This window comes from Elephantulus edwardii, unplaced genomic scaffold, assembly GCF_000299155.1.
Source record: "Elephantulus edwardii isolate Elephantulus edwardi_28Jun2011 unplaced genomic scaffold, EleEdw1.0 scaffold00019, whole genome shotgun sequence".
In the NCBI taxonomy this organism is placed as follows: domain Eukaryota; kingdom Metazoa; phylum Chordata; class Mammalia; order Macroscelidea; family Macroscelididae; genus Elephantulus; species Elephantulus edwardii.
Window position 1 is genome coordinate 1,019,570 of NW_006399769.1, and position 14,380 is coordinate 1,033,949.

The following is a 14,380-nucleotide window of genomic DNA, read 5'->3' on the forward strand; positions in this document are numbered from 1 at the left end:
CAGTATTCCATTGTGTGGATATACCACAGCTTCTCTATCCATTCCTTTGTTGACAGGCCCTTAGGCTGCTTCCAACTCTTTGCTATTGTAAACAAAGCTGCAATAAACATGGGTGTGCATATATGCTTGGATGGCAGACATGGTCTCTCTGGGGTATATTCCCAGTAATGAGATTGCTGGGTCAAATGGTATCTCTATTTGCAATTTTTTGAGAAAGCGACACATCATCTTTTTATAGGCAAGCATCTATTAAGTAAACTGTTGGGGTTGAAGTATATTACTGTATTCAATGTGGGACAAGTGAACAATGGTAATAAAAATTCAACGACTACTGAGTGACTACAGAAAAAGGATGTTGAGCCAGATGTTCATCTATGATCTTCCAAAATCTCTCCTACAAACAGTTTCTCATACATTTTTCAAAAAGTCAGTTTCAGATGGTTTATCTGGTAATCTAAGGATCTTTCTTTTCTTTTTTTTCCTTCTGAATTCCAAAGATCTTTGTAAGGCAGCTCTTCAACTAATAATCCCAAGAAGATACTAAATTTTTTCCTCCATATTATCAATTATCATAACTACAAATATGAAAGAAGAACAAGATAGATTAACAAAGAATATTTTTGCATAGTATGAACTAGAGGTGCTATTTGCTGCAGCTATTTCCTAGTATCTAAAATAATAATTAAATGTTAAGAAGCCACTTACTGCTACACCAGCATGATAACTTGTTCCACAAGCAATAAGAATCAACCGTCGACATCTCTGTATCTCCTTAATGTGATCCTTCAAACCACCCAAATTCACTGAAATAAAAATTTGTATATGTAATGAATTAGAAAAGAATCCTATAAAATAGGCAATAACTTTTCATGAGCACCCATTACCAATCTAAAATTCTTCTTCAGAATATCAGGAAGAATCTACACAACGGTAATCCTGAGATGAGATACAGGTGAGAAGTTTAAGTTAATGGGAATGAAATAACTTGAACAGCGATTATGACAAAGACAAGACAGCCTGCAGAATACAATAACTGTCATGGAATTGTACCTGTATAAACTGTTGAATGAGCCTATGTTTTGCTGGTTTTTTTACACTCTCTCTCACACACACACGCTCACTCTATTATGTCAAATAAATAACTGCCTCTCAAACTTGAAATTAACCTAGTATACTGACTTTGCGGTCTAGTGGGTAAAGAGTGTGCTGCCAACCCAATGGCAGGTAGTTTTACCAGCTGCTCTATTGGAGAAAGATAGGCCATCTCCTCCCATGTCATTTATAACATCTGAAAATCCACTGGAGGGTAAGCTAAGAGTTAGTTTTGACTCAATAGTACATAACAACTACCACGTGTTCATATGATACAGTAATTCTCCTACTCTACTCTATTCAGTCAATTCACATAGCTAAAGTTGGGGAAAGGGCTGGGAGAAGGACCCAAAATGGGGGGGGGTTAGTTTTGGTGTTTGGTTTTTTTTTATTTTAAGTTTATTTTCATGACAGTTTACAGAGACTTTGGATTTCCATTCATTCATTCATTGTTGCACTTTTCTCCCTGCCCACCCCTCCCGCCAATTAGCTTTTCTTTTGAAAAGTAAAAGAAAAAGTTCTTTCATTTTAAGAGACATCCTAACTGTCATCAAAGTTAGGATTAAGATGATATTGGAGAGGTTGTCTGAGAACTATATAAAAAAGAATATAAATTCTATTCTAGCTAAATTATATTCAATAGAAGTGGCTGGGAAAAAGTTAACTTATTTCTCTTCATTTCCTGTAACATGACAAGAATAGAGCTCTATACTCATTCTTCTCTGTCCTCATCTTGGTAAACGTTATCATCTAAGTATTTCAGGCAAAATCCAACATGGGCTTATTTCATCATCCAATCACTCTCCTATAATCACTTTTCTACATCAATTCTACAGCAAGCCATTCAATTATTCTTTTACTAGAATTTCACTGAGTATCGCTAATTGAATATACTGTTTGGGACACTGAATACCTCCCTATAGCACTATTCTAAAAAAATTCGTTCTGGTTAGAGAGAGACAAAACTGTTCTATCTGGGTTTCAGAAATTATTTTCAACCAAAGGAATTTGGTCTTCGTCCTGGATAGCTGCCAGAGAATTCTGAGAACCTTGAAATTTCAGTAAGTTCTCTGGACCATTAAAAATGTCCAGCATAGTGCTGTACATATTGTAGTTGTTCAGCAAATCTTTCCTAATTAGGAGGCTTTTTTAGTGAGATGCTACTAAAAAAAAATAAAACAAAAACCACATATAAAAAGAGATCATGCATGCTTGCTCTTTTAATTATTCAGAAAAAATAATATTCAGAATGTTTGATGAATGAGAAGACATACTGTACATATGACACAGATTTAAAAAAAGATTTCTGCAAATCAGTATGTTTTTTTCCCAAATTACCTTCTAATTGAGATTTTAGCACAAAACTTCCCTCTTAACTTACTCATTAACTGGATATGATGAAATAAAAGTCTACATACATATATACTCTAACAATAGTTTGTGGTTATTTTGTGGTTTAAGATTAATTCTCTTTAACTGATTTAACAAGATACACAAACTGCCATAATACAGGGTCTATGAAAAAAACTAGTACTACCTTCCTAACCTCTACCTTTAAAATGTAGGCAGGGGTAGAGGTTATTTTGTAAGCATTTGATATGTTTACTTATTTATAAACTGAAAGAACCTAAACTGAAGAGATATATGTAAAGTTCCCAGCCTAGAAATCAAATCTCATTCTTATCAGAATTCTTATTACTCATCATAGTCATTAAAAATATAATACCAACTTACATGTCTGTCGAACTATAAAGAAGTTAACATTTTTATGGTTACAGTGAAGGACTTTTATAAGGTGACTGAGTTTCTATTGATGATTTACAGGTTTTCAAAGACAATTCAACAGATTTGCAATAATAAAGCAATTCATCTGAATTTCTAGATAGACAAGGAAACAAATCTGTACCAGTAAGGGCATCAGAAAATAAAAAAAGAAAAAGAGCAACTACAGATGATAATCCTGGCATCTGGAGAGTAAAAAAGAGGAAAATCAGGCATAAATCAAAGGAAGAAACTGAACAAAAGTACTGACTGAAGAGGCAAAGGAAGCAGATAACTGTGAAGGAACCCAGAATCGGGCCATCTATAATGAGCTCTCTCCTGATAAGCTCTATAGCACTGGTAGAAACCCTGAATCGCAGCAGTGAGTGACGCAACTGGCTTGCATCAAGGAAAAGGATCTTTCCTCACTATTTGCCCAATGCACCATCTAGGATGAACAGAATGATCTGGGCATGCAGGATTTACCTTGCCTCCTAGGTCAGTTCCTCTAGAGATCAAGCTTAAGCTACTTTTTAAAAATCTGCCACTGGGAGCACCCACATATATACTGTGATTCAGATCTCTTAGCAGCCAACAACTTGCTTGGCTGAGAGGCCCTGGAGAAATGCACCAGAGGGCCAGACCCTGTGCCATGTTCATTGTTGGGCCCACCTCACCCCACCCCAGTCTCAACCCAGGCCCTGAAGCCTAGCTCTGTGCCTGTCTGCACAAGCACCACACCTGAGCTGACTTGCACACCCAGGCACAACGGTTCAGACACTCCAGAAACCACTAACTTGCTTGGCTCAAGGTCAGAGACACCTGTGTCAATCAGACTGGGATCTACACAATAGAGTAGCAACAGCCTCAGGAAAGAACCTGAAACCAGTATGAGACAAAACTAACTTGGAACTGCTTCCCATGGAGTCAGAGCCAAGGACTTTCACCCAAGCTTACTGTAGGACTGAAGGAAGATGCCCTAAATGGCAAAACCAAGGGCACTTTTTAACATTGACCTAAGCCATGAGGCTGAAGGCCAATGGCGTTGCAAGCACACTTGAGAAGCTATCTGGACTGAAGAATTCTATCTTGTTGCCAATCTAAACTGTAATCTGTTTACTTTTCATCCTGAGTATGGTTCTGTGAAGCCTTTGTAGCTATTGCAATGGACTCTGGATCCGGTAGAGCAGTAAGACTGTGTTGGAATTAGTAGAAAAAGAAGCAAGGGCATGGGACCATGTCTGACTTCAGCAGAGATTTTATACTGTAGATGTTGTTGATAGGAATGGTTCCCTCTTGCAGAGTTAGTAGCAGTTAGACTTTTGGCTGGTCTTATGCCACCTACATTCATTTTACAACCAGTCAAGAGAATAAGAGAAGCAAAGGGCTAAGAAAACAAGACCCATCAATATGCCGTCAACAAGAGATATACTTGACACACAAGGATAAAAACAGACAAAGATTAGGGGGAAAAACCACATCAAGCAAATGTCACTCTAAAAAGAACTGGAATGGTAATATTAATCTCTGATAAAATAGACTTCAAGGCAAAAACCAGCACATGGAACAAGGAAAGATATTATATAATGATTAAAAGGTCATTAGAACAAGACGTCTTAACCATAAGTAATATCTACACATCAAATTATAGAGCCCAAAAATATACAAACCAAATTTTAATAGATTTGAAAAAGAAGACAACACCAGAATAACAGCCTCTCCCCCAAAAGTCAGTTGGTGGGTTTGAATTGCCCACTTTTTTGGTGAACAGTAAAGCACAATACTTATTAATGAAGTGCTTCAGGATGAAGGGAAGGACAATGTGGAATGAACAGCAGATCAGACATGATATGCACTGTACGTAAAGTTCAGAACAAAATAGCCACTAAATGAATGGCGAAAAACCCAACTAATACGCTTTGTAAACTTTCACTCAAATCACAATAATAAAAAAATTAAGAAAAAAAATCACATATTTTTACCAGTATAGTCATCAAAATTGACTCTTCCTCTCATGGTGTTCACGACTGATTCAGGCTGCTCAAAAATTTCCTTCTGCATGAATGAACTGAAGTTGCCTAAAATAATATAAATTATATTAGCAAAATAAAACCTAAACAATAAAGAATCTGTACATAATTAAAAGTCTATTTCCTTTAATTAACGTTGCTAATTTAATTACTCTTAATAAATAAAATGGGAAGGAAAGGTCAGGCGACAAAGGACAACATTCATAGAAGGCTGCTTAAAAACCTTGATCAATACATTTTACTTGTGGTAAAAAGAAATGAGCAAGTAAGTAAGAAAATTCATATTTCATACCAAAATTTCATTAACTTTGTACCCAAAATACATAGTCATAGTAAAACAGGAAAATGGACAAGCTTAACTTTTATAGCCATATCTAGGTTCAAATTACGGATTTCATCTACTAGCTGCTGTTGTTAGGTGCCGTCAAGGTCAGCCACAACTCACAGTAACCCTATGAATAGCAGAACTAAACCCTGTCTGCCCTCTCCTGTGCCATTGTCACTGTCCCTGGGATACTCAAAGTCCATTACTCCAGCGACTGTGTCATCTATCTAATTGAGAGTGTTACTCTCTTTCACTGACCCTCTATCATTCCAAGCATGATGTCCCTTTCTGAGGAGTGGCCTCTCCTAACAACATGCCTGAAGTAGGTGAGATAAGAGTTTCATCATCTTTCCTTCCAAGGAGCATTCTGGCTGCACCTTCTCCAAGACATACTTCTTTGTTCTTTTTGCAGTCCATGGGATATTCAGTACTATTATCCATCACCATGACTCAAAGGCATTGATTCCATTACTGTCATCCTTAGTCAATGTCCACCTTTCAGATGTATAAGAAGTAAATGAGAAGACCATGGCTTGAAGAATCAGAAGCACTTTAGTATTCAAATTGACATCACTGCTCTTCAATCTCTTGGAGAGGTCCCTGGCAATGGACTTCCCCAAAGCAACAACTCTTTTGACTTCTTGATTGCTGTTTTCAAGAGTGTTGACTGTGGATCCAAGCAGAGTGAAATCGCTAACCACTTCAATACTCTCTTCAGCTCTCATGATGTTGCCTATTGGTCTGCTGATGAGGACTTCTATTTTTTTGATGTTGAGATGTAATCCATATTGAAGACTGCAGTCTTTGACCTTCTAAAATAAACATCTCAGGTCTTCCTTGGTATCAGCAAACAAAGTCGTGTCATCTGCATATCACACACTGTTGATGAGTCTCCAGTTCTAATTTCTCATTCTTCTTCATAAATCTAGCCTCTTGAATGATTTGCTCTGCATACAGATGGAATAGGTTGGAGAAGGGATACAGCCCTTACGTATACACTTCTTGATTTTAAAAAATTTGGTTTTCCCTTTCTCTGTTCAGACAACAGCCTCTTAGTCTAAATTTGGTCTAGGTTTGGTCTAACTTGTACCTATAGATATGTTTGACATGTTGTTATAGTTGTGTACCTTCGAGCTGGAACCAACCCACAACTGACCCTCCAGCGGGTTTTCAGGGGCAATTAATTACACAAAAGAATATTGCCACACCAACTCCAAGGGAGTCTGTGTGACAAAAGCTTCAAGGAAGTCAGCCTCTTAGAACGTGTGCTTTCTTGGCCTTTTTGTAATTTCTCTTCGATTGTCTCTTTGTATTTTCTATGTGGGTCAGGGGGAGAAGGCTGTGTCCTTTACACAAAGCGTTCCTACTAAAAGTTTGTTAGATGTTCCCAGAAAGGAACTAAATGGAGGTGACAACTTGAATATGCAAACATTACCTCCAGTTCTTCTAGCATTACTAAAACTTCAAGAATAATATGATTTTAGGGGAATCCATGGATGCATTATAACGAGAAGAATTAATGGTGGAAATCCCAGAGATGGCCACCCCAGAGATTCCTTGATGTCTAGGGCTTATAAGAACTCCTTCAAAGGAAAAACTCAAACCCTTGCCCCCCACCATGAGAACACCAGGTGGAAGAATTGGTTATCTATTAGGTAATGGTCGTTTGTGGCAGCCCCCTATTGGGAGAGGCCCTTACAGAATTCCAGAGTCTACAGGTAAACCTCTTCCATATACTGGAGAATATGATGAATTTAATGCAAAACACCCTGATGGTTTTATGTCTTGGGATATATTTTTCAAAAGATTTGAAAATGATCAAAGGGAAGATGTTATGCGAGGTATAGGTGGTAAAATAGATCATGAGACACGAGATTGGGATGATGAATTTAGGCGATATTATGACCCAAAACATCCTTTGTATGAACCTAAACCCCCTTATTGAGATAGTGATCACCCCTGGAATAATGGAAGGCGTAAAAGTGTTGTCTATTGAATGGAAATAAATAATATTGTAAATTCAGCAAAAAATTTAAAATTTAAAATGTATCAGCTTAAATTTAAAACGTAACTTTTTTACTTTGTAACTTTATAACCCAAGTTGGAAAACAGGTTTGAGAACAGGTTTGAGAAAATGTTTAAGCAAAAAGTCTACCAAGTTCTCCAATTACCAAGGAACCCTGACTGTAAAGAATAGCTGTGTGCAAGAAAATAATGTAAACGTTCTTCTTACTTTTGTTATCTTTTTGGCTATCGCTAAGCCCCTAATTGTAAAACGGGATATAAATATATCATGCTAAGTGCAAAAAAATATGTTGCTGCTGTTGTTATGTGCCGTCGAGTCGTTTCTGACTCATAGAGACCCTATGCACAACAGCCCTAAACCCTGCTCTATCCTGTGCCAACCGCACCGCCTCTGACACACCCATCCCTATTACCCCAGTCACCGAATCAATCCATCTCATAGAGGGTCTTCCCCTCCTGCGCTGTCCCTCCACCCTCCCAAGCATGATGTCCCTCTCCAAGGACCCGTCCCTCCTGGCAACATATCCAAAGTATGTCAGACGAAGCCCCAGAATCCTTGCCTCCAAGGAGTAGCTTGGTTTAATCCTCTCCAAGATGAATCTGTTTGTTTTCCTGGCAGTCCATGGTACATTCAGTACCCTTCTCCAGCACCACAGCTCAAAAGCATCCACTCTCCTTCTGTCCTCCCTAGTCATTGTCCAACTCTCTGATGCATTACAAGCGATTGCAAAGACCATGGCCTGTATCAGGCACACCTTAGTCTCCAGAGAGACACTGTTGCTCCTGAGTACCTTAGAGAGGTCCCTAACAGCAGACTGTCCCATCACGATATGCTTTTTGATTTCCTGACTGCTGGTGCCAAGAGCGTTGACTGTGGAGCCGAGCAAACTGAAGCTGTGAACAATCTCAATCTCTTCGTCATCCATCCTGACGCTGCCAATTAGTCCAGTGGCGAGAATCTTTGTCTTCTTGACATTGAGCCTTAGTCCATACTGAAGGCTGCAGTCCTTGACCCTTCGCAGCAAGTGCATAAGGTCCTCCTCAGTTTCAGCAAGCAGGATTGTGTCATCTGCATAACGCAGATTGTTAATAGATCTTCCACCAATCCTGATGCCACAATTCTCCTCATAGAGCCCAGCCTCTCGGATAATCTGCTCTGCATACATGTTGAAAAGGTATGGAGACAGGCAGGATGCATCCCTGTCGTACACCCTTCCCAATTTTGAACCATGCAGTGTTACCCTGCTCTGTTCTGACTACTGCCTCTTGGTCCAAGTATAGGTTTCGTATTAGCACAATTAAATGTTCTGGGATTCCCATTCTTCTCAGAGTCAGCCACAGTTTGTTATGATCCACATAGTCAAATGCCTTTGCATAATCAATGAAACACAGATAGACATTCTTCTGGTATTCTCTGCTTTCAGCCAAGATCCATCTAACATCAGCAACAATATCCCTAGTACCACAACCCCTTCTAAACCCAGCCTGGACTTCCGGCAGTTCTCTGCTGATGTGCTGTTCTAAAAAATATAACTTAGAATTTAAATCATCAGATCACTTGATTGTGCGTCTTGTGTTTTTTCACTGTCCTTCCGCCGAACTTCCACCCACCTTCGTGTTCCCTCTTCGAGACCCTAGACCCCAGGCTTGCAGCCCCCCGGTGCAGCAGCCCGCAGCAGAGTTGTCCATCCTTCTCCTGTGAAGCAGCTGGTGGCCTCAAACCACATGCCTTCAGGAGTACAGTGCAGCTTCTTGTCACCAGGGCATGAGCATACTTTAAGTGTTTGAAGATTCCTTTTCTTCTCCATATTAGCCATAGTTCGTTATAATCCAAAGGCAAATGTCTTTGAAAAATTACTTAATCTTTAAACAAATATAGCAGCTAAGATAGTAAAGAACTGTAGATGCAACAGATATTCAATAAATCTTAGCTTTTATACCTACTACAACTCAATCACAAAGGAGCAAATAATCATAATAGCAAATAGATGCAAACTATTAAAAATGTGTATAGCTGACTGTATCAGACATTGCTCTAAATGCTTTACATAGATTAGAGCTGTTAATCCTTAAAACAGTCATACTAAGGTAGTACTAACCCCACACAATGAGAAAACTGAAGCATAGATAAGAGATTAATAAGAAACAGAACAAAAGCTAGATGAATGTTTATAAAACACCTTAAAGATGTCAAGGACTCCATTATCTCTGTCTTTGAAAAAAACTGTTAAACGCAACAATCAGTTAGGAAGGATAATTACTGATGCAAGACCATCAGGCACTTTCTCTGATGGATCACCCCTCTTCCTTTGATTATTTCTTCACCATTATTTCACTCATCATGTGGTATCAGATTCGTATGCTAGAAGAAGAGGTAGAAACCAAGTACATCAAGTTACAACATATCAAAAATTCTCACCCTTCATGATCTGCTGCAGTTCCATCTGGAGGGTTTGCACCGCTCGTCCAGGGTGGTCTCCTGCAGTTCGTTTAATCCGATGAATAGAAAGACGGCCATCCACCACTGCTGCAACATCATCATCTTCCAGAAATATGACTCGATTGGTGTGCTCTATGACGGCACTATAAAATATTGCAGGAGATATCATAATCAAAAATCAAAGACTATTATGATTATTAACGAGCAATGAAGTCCTAGAACACAAAACTAAAGGGAAATATAGTACATTATCCTGCACTACCTCTGAAGGTATATTCATTCATTTGTTCATCTGTCAAATATAATGTATTACACATTACAATGAACTGACAACAATCTATTAAAAGTCTGCTACTATTTATTTTCAATTAAATGTTACTTTTAAAAGGAAATTTCTACTGACTAACTTAAGGAGACACTATAATGAATAAGTCTCATGCCTACATGGAAAGTATTGAAGAGAATTTCTAAGACAAAACCATAAACACAATACATGGCAAAATAAAAGACTAAATGATTATATCAGCTCAGAAAAGGAAAAAGTAATTCTGTGAAATAAAGATGAGCTTCTCTTTGTACTTTTGTAATTAATAGGAAGAGCACTTAAGTGAAATATAACATGTTTAATTTAGGTGAGTTGCATATTAAGTGTCTATACGAAATAGAGATTGGGAAAATGAAAGAAAAGGAAGAGAGAGCTGGGGCAAGCTCAGGATAAAGGGATAAATCTAGGAATCAACTTTGAAGGACAATAAATGCTTAAAAAAGTTGTAGAAAAGAAAAAGAAAGACTGGAGAAAGAGGTTGGAAACAATCTAGCTAGAGATACATAGATGTTGCTATATACCATCGAGTTGAACCCAATTCATAGCTACCTCTCCAGCAGGTTTTCAGAGGCAGTAAATCACATAGGAGATTTCCCATTGTCTGGCAGAGCAGCTGAATTTGAACCACATGCCCTGGAGTTGCAGTGCAACTCCTTTCCACTAGGCTCCCAGAGCTCCCTACACAGATGACAAAAATGGAAGCAAAGAAAGAAAAGAGAGTTAGGAGACCATTTTCAAAAGTTAAAAAAAATCTGGTAGAAATCAGAGAAAACCAAAGATAGAAAATAGGAGCTGGAAGCTCTGGTGGCCTAGTGGCAAGAAGCTGCACTGCAATCTCAAAGGTGAGTGGTTCAAATTCATCAGATGCTCTTCTGGAGAAGGAAGGACAATCTCCTCCTGTACCGATCTGATCTGAAAGTACACACACACAAAAATAATAAAATAAAATAAAAAATTAAAAAAGAAAATAGGAGCAAAGATTATCAGAATTCCAAGAAAGATGGGGTCACTGATTTAAAGGTCTCTGGGGACCTAAAAGGACTCTCTGTGGTGTAAGCAGTTTGTAGTCAATAGGCTGCTAACCTAAAAGCTGGTGGTTCAAAACTTTCAGGTGGTTAAAACACCATCCATACATACAGTGCTGGTGATCTTCTCCTATGAGACTACAGTCAAGAAAACCCTGTGGAGAAGTTCTACTCCGTAACACATGAGTTACCTTGAGACAAACTGACTCAACAGCAACAGGTTTGGTCAACTAAGAGAGGTGAGAAACTTAGTGGGAAATAAAAATAATTACAAGAATATAATCTGTTCTTTAAAAATTCAGTAATAGTCTGGAACAAAAGGTACACTGCAAAACGTCCTGGGAGTGGGACGGGGAGGGGAGGGAGGGAAATGAGCAACAAGGAATGAAAACTCAACCTTTCCATAAACTTTTATTAAAATCACACTTTTTAAAAAAGAAGAAAAATTCCATAATCACAAGAGAAAGAGAAGGGTCTAGACCAGATGAAAAAAAGGAAGACTTTAGCTTTTTGTTTCTTAAAATAGAGGAGAAATGAGTTTGATCACGGAAAAAAGATATGAAAAGAAAACGTGGATAACCAAGACTGGAGGAAAGATTAGCTTTTACTATGAGAAAATCTAATTCTATCTTTTAAATAGTCAAGAGAGAAAGGATGAAAATGCAAAACAATTTCTAAGGAGATCTGTATGAGATAATCTTGACAGTTTTCTGAAAAATTGGCTTAGCCATAAATAGTTTATAAACATTTTATGATCATAGACTGTAGATCTCAAATTAATCTTGGTAGGGTGTGCCTATTTCCATGACACAAGGTCTAGACAAAGTTTCAAGAAACAAGACTATTACTGCACCCTAACCTCTGCTCCTTGAATCCCATCAAGCAAACATTCTTGAGGAAATTCACACCTTTATTGATTTATAAACTAAGGAAAAAATCCTAGGTAGAGCAGATACATATAAGCTTCCCAAACAGGGATCATTTCTCATTCATCTTAAAATTGCACTTTTCTAAAGAACACTGCTATGGTCACTGGTACACAGCAGATACCCAATAACTATTTGTTTAACTAAAAAGAAGTTAATGTTTTTAGCCGAACACTGAAGAGCTATTCAAAGATGACTGAATTCCACTATAAGGCTATATAAAAGACAATGACTTTTCAAGTTATCAAAGGCAACCAACCACCACAGGACAAGGAGTTGGAGGCAGGGAGGAGGGCAGTCACTGTGAACAATAAGTGAAAGAATTGCTTCACAGTACTTTAAAGAAAATTACATTAGATATTATCAAAAGCATGCCTATTTCTTCCAAATTCCATTACATAGCTTTCAAATTTTAACTTCTGAATGTCTCAATGTGTCTATGTCCACTACCAACCAGTACAAACTACTATTATCTCTCAGCTAAACTAATGCAACTTTCTAACTTGTTCTCTCAATCTTCCTTTATCCATTCTCCATTACTGCCCAAAACAGATCCTACCAAAATAGCAACTCCAATCTATATTTCTTCTTCATCCAATATCTTATGAGCTAATAATCCATCTTGATAGAGTGTTCTTCCCTATTCCTTTTTTTCCCTTATTAACTACTACTCTTTCTCCTTTTAGTTATGCTTTCTCTAAAGACTCACCTGGAATTAGCACTCTACTAGAGGCATTCTGTAGCTCCTGTCACAGAAGTCATTACATGTTTGTAGGATTATTGCTTAAAATTTACCTCCTTCATTAAACTTTGAGCCCTTTAAAGGTAAGCAGTATTTGTGTTTTAATTCACTATTGTCCCCTGAGCCTAGGAAATGGTTTGGCTCTGAGTATTGAATACAAACGCATTTGTGATGGAAAAAAGGCTAACATTCTCCTGTTTCTGTAATTTCCAGTTTATTAATTGTCAAGTCAGTTAACAAATGTACTTAATTATAGATAGTAACTACACAGTTTTATACAACTACAATATTAGAAAACACTAAAATTTGCTTTGTTGCCATTTCCTAAAGTCCTGAACTTCATTATTTTCTCATTTTTAACTTCCTGTACTTTCAGACACAATGAATGTCTCAAATCCTTGTTGGAAATGAGAAATTCCATTTTAAATGTATTTTATTGCTTTTCCATTCATAAATGTACCTAAACACCCCAATATATGCCCTCTCAAAGTGCCTCCGTGCAGTACTATTTCCTTTAGATGGAGAAATGCATTTTAAAATCATTTCTTTTCAATTTAAGTAAATGATCACTTTTCAAATTGCTTCTGAATTTTAAAAGCACATTTAATGAAATGCACATTAAATTAAAGCCATAATGGGTTAGCAATTACTCAATAATTGGTGGAATGCTAAATTAAGCATTTACTACCCTCCAATCTAAAGTCTCTCCTGCCCCCAAAATTTGAGTATAGCTCCTAAAAGGAGAGAACAACATAACACAGGAGCTCAGGTAAATACACTGAAACAAGTCTTAAGGCTTATATTTGTACTTCCTGAACTTGATTTAAGTGCTTTGAATTAAAAGAACAGGTATTTAAGTTTATCTCTTGCCAAGGAGTACCTTCAAAGGAATTACAGTAGAAAATTCTGGATTGGGGTAAGGGGGCAGAAGGAGCAAAGAGCAAAACTCAAAAACATAAAAAAAGACCAAGCTTACTGATCCAACAGAGACTATGGGACACCTGAGACTACAATTCATAGTCATCCTTTGAACCTGAAAGAAAACTCACTTCTTGGGCTCAACATTCAACCAAAAAACAGACAGGCCTTTAAAGCAAACAACAATACCAGGAGGGCAATTACTCCTTAATAAACAACCACATAAGGTTAAAAGAGCAAGATGTGCCTAAGAATAAAGGCCAGAAGGCAGAGAAGGGTGGACAGAAGGGTTTATTAGCTTTGTAAACTTTCACTCACATCACATCACACACACACACACACACACACACACACACACACACAAAACCAACTAATAAGGTAACTATCTTCAAAATAGTGATCTACATTTCTTTAACTGAAACAAAATTTTCTCTTTTTTCTATGCAACATAACTAAATTCATACAAAATAACTCCTTGGTTTCCTATCATTTTGCTGTACAGAAATTTTACAAAGCATTCTCTTTGAACCAACTAACACTGCTCACCTTGCATCAGAAGCAAAGTAATACTCAACTGCCTTTTCTTCAACAGGGAAGAGGCAAGTTGTGCTGTCCACACGTGAGAGATTACAACTTCCTTTCTTGTCCTTGCCTAGAGCATAGCATAAAATTTATATGAATCCTCAAACACATAAAATAATCACGTTCAATATAAAAAAATATAATTATCTATTAGATCAACAACTACCACGAAATGAAACAAAAGCAAAA

General features: G+C 37.5%; 1 protein-coding gene across 2 annotated transcripts in view; it reads right to left on the reverse strand.

The window, feature by feature from the left end:
• Positions 1–14,380, reverse strand: part of GFPT1 (glutamine--fructose-6-phosphate transaminase 1) — a 54,122-nt gene that overhangs the window by 15,303 nt on the left and 24,439 nt on the right. For both annotated transcript variants that reach the window (XM_006882290.1, XM_006882289.1), the window contains 4 exons: positions 14,156–14,261; positions 9,653–9,816; positions 4,836–4,931; positions 706–803 (listed from right to left, as the gene is read on the reverse strand). In XM_006882290.1, coding sequence (XP_006882352.1) covers positions 706–803; positions 4,836–4,931; positions 9,653–9,816; positions 14,156–14,261 — 464 coding nt within the window. The remainder of the gene's footprint in view (positions 1–705; positions 804–4,835; positions 4,932–9,652; positions 9,817–14,155; positions 14,262–14,380) is intronic.